Source organism: Salmo salar, chromosome ssa10 (assembly GCF_905237065.1).
Source record: "Salmo salar chromosome ssa10, Ssal_v3.1, whole genome shotgun sequence".
NCBI lineage: Eukaryota > Metazoa > Chordata > Actinopteri > Salmoniformes > Salmonidae > Salmo > Salmo salar.
In genome coordinates, this window is record NC_059451.1 from 93,889,508 (window position 1) to 93,893,531 (window position 4,024).

Genomic DNA, 4,024 nt, shown 5'->3' on the forward strand with positions numbered 1-4,024 from the left:
GGCTGCTGTAATAGTGTCCCTGGGACCACCAGAGCTGTATGACCAGAGTTCTGGCACCATAACAGTGTCCCTCCAGCGGTGCTATAATCAGACCGTCCAGTCATCAGACACTGATCTGCTCCCTCCTGTCCCCGTGTTCTGGGTGTTGCAGTACTCAATTACCCTGTAATGACATTAACCGTTTCTCCCGTACGAGTCAATGAGACATGCATCGATGAGATTGTCACCATTAGGCTGGTCCCTGACACGCACGTATTGTAGTCACACACACACACACACACACACACACACACACACACACACACACACACACACACACACACACACACACACACACACACACACACACACACAAGTACGGATATGAGCTAGTAGGCCAGGGAACACCCTACTTTTCAAACATGTAAATGTTCCATCCACAGAGAGATGAGACAGAGAACAGGGAGGCAGTGACAACCTCTGACAGATTACCACACAATCTGAAAATACACAACGTATCTGTGTGTATGTGTGTTATGTTTTGAACCTGTAGTCTCCTCCCCTGCTACCCTACCAGGGGACTCTTGGGTAGAGGTGTGTGGGGGGGAGAGGTTTGAGTAAGGGGGATGCAGGCGAGGTGAGGGTGAGTAAGAGATGAGTCAACTGCCCTCAGCTATAAGAGAAGCCCTGATGGAGCCTGGGAGTGACACATACACAAACCCTAAGAGGTAAGATACACTCTCTACTCTCCTCTACACTTCCTTTTTTCACTCTCTCCATCTTACCTCTATCATTCTCTATAACACTTTTACTCTTTCTCTGTCTATTATCCTTTCTCATTTCTCTCTCTCTCTGTTGTGTTAGTATGTGCTACTGAGATCATATGTATAGATTTGAGCAGGTGATGTAGTTCAACTTTATCTTGTCTGTACTGCGTGGTTTGGTTTGATTGTCTTTCATGAAGTGACGTGCCAGTTATTTTAAATTAACATTTTACTTTAAAAAAAAGTTCCTTTCAACTTTAGAGAAAACCTTTGAAAGGAAGCATGTGGAATATTCAGCAAGCCAAGTAGATCAGATAAACCTGATCGACTGATTTCTGTCTGTTTTCAGTAGGATGGGGTTAGTACAGTGAGCCTTATCTGTAGTCTATTTATCAGAGGGCAGGCTGTTCTCTCTAAGTGGGAATTTCACCACTGACCCTCTGCCAAGTATTGATTTGTCTAAAACAAACATTAATCTCCAACCAAAACATTACATTGAAGTTTAGACTTTAAATATTATCAGATTCATATTATTAAAGTGGATAATTGTACGTGTGCTCCACAACAGACCATAGTAGAACAACCTGCTTATGTATATATTCTCTCTTACAGGAGTACCCGTGCTGTTCTTTATATAAACACAAAGAAACCACCAGGTTCTAGACAAAAACCTGCACACATATTGACACAGGTACACACGTTCAGGCACATACGCCCATTCAACCAAACTACAGATATGGACTGCTCCATGGCCCTCCTGTTGTCCTCTCTGTTGGCTCTGTTCAGCGTGGGGGCAGGAGCTTCACTCTCATTGCATGTAGTGAGGACCAAGGTGAAAGACCTTGCTCAAACCATGGTGATTAGGATCAATAAGGTAATCAACCAATCTATCAATCAGTCATCCAGTCAGTCAATCATTAGTGTACTGATTTATGCAGTCTTTAGCTTGTTGATGAATTAAACAAACAAAAAAACAGCATCTATAGCCTACATTAATCGTATATTAATCACATTTATCTCTTCCTCCAGCTGGATATATCTCCTAACCTAATCGAGGGCATGGACCCATTTCTCCCTGCGGCTGCAGTAGATCAGCATATAGAAAGTCTGCCTTCCATAATGGAGACCATGGGGTTCTACCAGGACCTAATGCTCTTCCTAGACTGGGCAGACCTCAAACAGCTGGTGGAAGACACCTCCACTATGAGGGGTCTGCTGGAGAACTGGATGATATCACGCTGCCCAGGCCGCCAGCAGAAACAGACAGGAGAGGGACGGCTGTCAGAGGCGCTGAAAGACACTACCAGGAAGTATGGTCTGAGTGTGGGTCCAGTGGCGCTAAACAGACTCAAGGGCTACCTCGGTCGGTTACTACTGAACCTGGATCAGCTGAATTACTGTTACTAATGTTGATAATCACTGAGCAACTGAACTCAGATCAGTTTGTGCCATGCTGAACAACTGTTACTGACAGTGACTGTCACTGAGTAACTGAACTATGATTAACTCGTGACCTGCTGAAAACCTAGAATGAGTTGAAGCAAGACTGGACAGTGGGGTCATGGTGTCTGAAGATTCTCCAAAATGTAGATCATCCCACTGTCACCATCTCCCGCTAAGTTATTAAGACATTTTATATTATATTATTTAGACAAGGACTGTAGATTTATTTATATTTATTTCTATGAAGAAGAGAAAAATAAGCAGCTTTGTTTTGTAGCATTATACACCCGTCAGTCAGTGGCACAGGGGAAGTGTTTACTAAGCATTGAATCAGCTGTATTGCAGAATGTACACACACACACGTTGAGCACTGCTGCCTGCTCCATGGAGGACTAGACTGCATGTGTGTAGTGATGTCATCATACTCACTGAGAGGTTTTCCTGAAAGCTAAGACAGCCTCTGCCAGGAAACCACATGTTTTGATGTTAGAGCAGTGACAGAGAGGGAAGGTGGGGGAGCGAGGGGGGCAAGATCAGTTCTCAATGACATTCCAAGATGGATTCTCAATGACAACGTTACATTGCATTCAGATAGAAATGCATTGTATAGAACACATATGATTGTCTATCCTGAAGAGCAGTGAGTCATGTCAGCTCTATTTCATTACATTTCTATATACAACGTTCTGAATATGATGCCTCACTGAACACATCCCAACTCATTCTCTTCTTTACAGTATTAGCACTTATGCCAGCAGCATACCATCATGCATCCCACTGTTGGCTTGCCAATAAAGCTAAGCAGGGTTGGTCCAGGTGGGTTTCTGGATGAGAGACCAGATGCTGCTGGAAGTGGTGTTGGAGGGCCAGTAGGAGGCACTCTGATCTGAAAACATTTTGATTGGGGACATTGTGATGTGTAGGGTGCCATCTATTGGATGGGATGTTAAACAGGTGTCCTGACTGTCTGTGGTCAGTAATAGATGCAATAGCACTTACTGTAAGAGTAGGGGTCTTAACCCTGAGGGCCTGGCTAAATTCCCAATCTGGCTGTCTAATATGCCATCTAATCATCCCCAGCTTCGAATTTGCTCACTCCTCTCCCCTATAATTATTCCCCAGGTCGTTGCTGTAAATGAGAATGTGTGCTGAGTCAAATCACCTGGTAAAAAAAAATATTTATACTGTACTATATTTTTGGTACATTTTATGTAACTATTTAATCTTGGATGATATGCAAAACTCTATTTAATAAAATGGTTTCCTTTTCTATTATTCTGTCTTTATCAGTCTTCCTTCATCAAAGGAATCCTTTGATACACATAGGGCCTGATCCTACACACTTCTCAGCAGTTGGTATTCAGACTTACGTTATACAGCTTAGTAAATGGCTTTGCATGCGTGGTTCCCTTGAGAACGCTGAATACATTTTATTAAACAGCTGAAAACCCTCTCACTTGCTGGCCAACAGATGTTCTCTTGGAGTTTTCATTCAATAGGGTTTTCATTACATTTATCTAAAGCCATCCCTTTAAATTTAGTGTACCTTTAATTTGAATTTTCTCGACAAACTCACTGGAACATATGGAGAGTATTATCCAGAATATTAAGGATCAATGAAAGAAAGCCAGGTAAATACATATACTTTTATCTCCTTTTCAGCACCAATTGGTAGATTTAAAAATACTGTGATCTTGTATATTATTTAGGGTTAGGAAAGTATTTATGAATAATATTTTTTTTAAATAGGTTTGGAGAGACTATACGCACAAAATATATTGATGAATATAAAAAAAATATCCTGAAATTTGCCATATTCCATGAAATATTGGAAGTTG

The 4,024-nt window shown here is 41.8% G+C and overlaps 1 protein-coding gene across 1 annotated transcript; it reads left to right on the plus strand.

The window, feature by feature from the left end:
- The first annotated feature begins 563 nt into the window (after nt 1-563).
- Nucleotides 564-3,561, plus strand: lepa (leptin a). The gene is made up of 3 exons (XM_014124944.2): nt 564-707; nt 1,356-1,617; nt 1,773-3,561. The coding sequence occupies exons 1-3, from the start codon at nt 634-636 to the stop codon at nt 2,148-2,150; spliced, it is 714 nt and encodes a 237-aa protein (XP_013980419.1). The 5' UTR covers nt 564-633; the 3' UTR covers nt 2,151-3,561.
- Nucleotides 3,562-4,024: the final 463 nt, after the last annotated feature.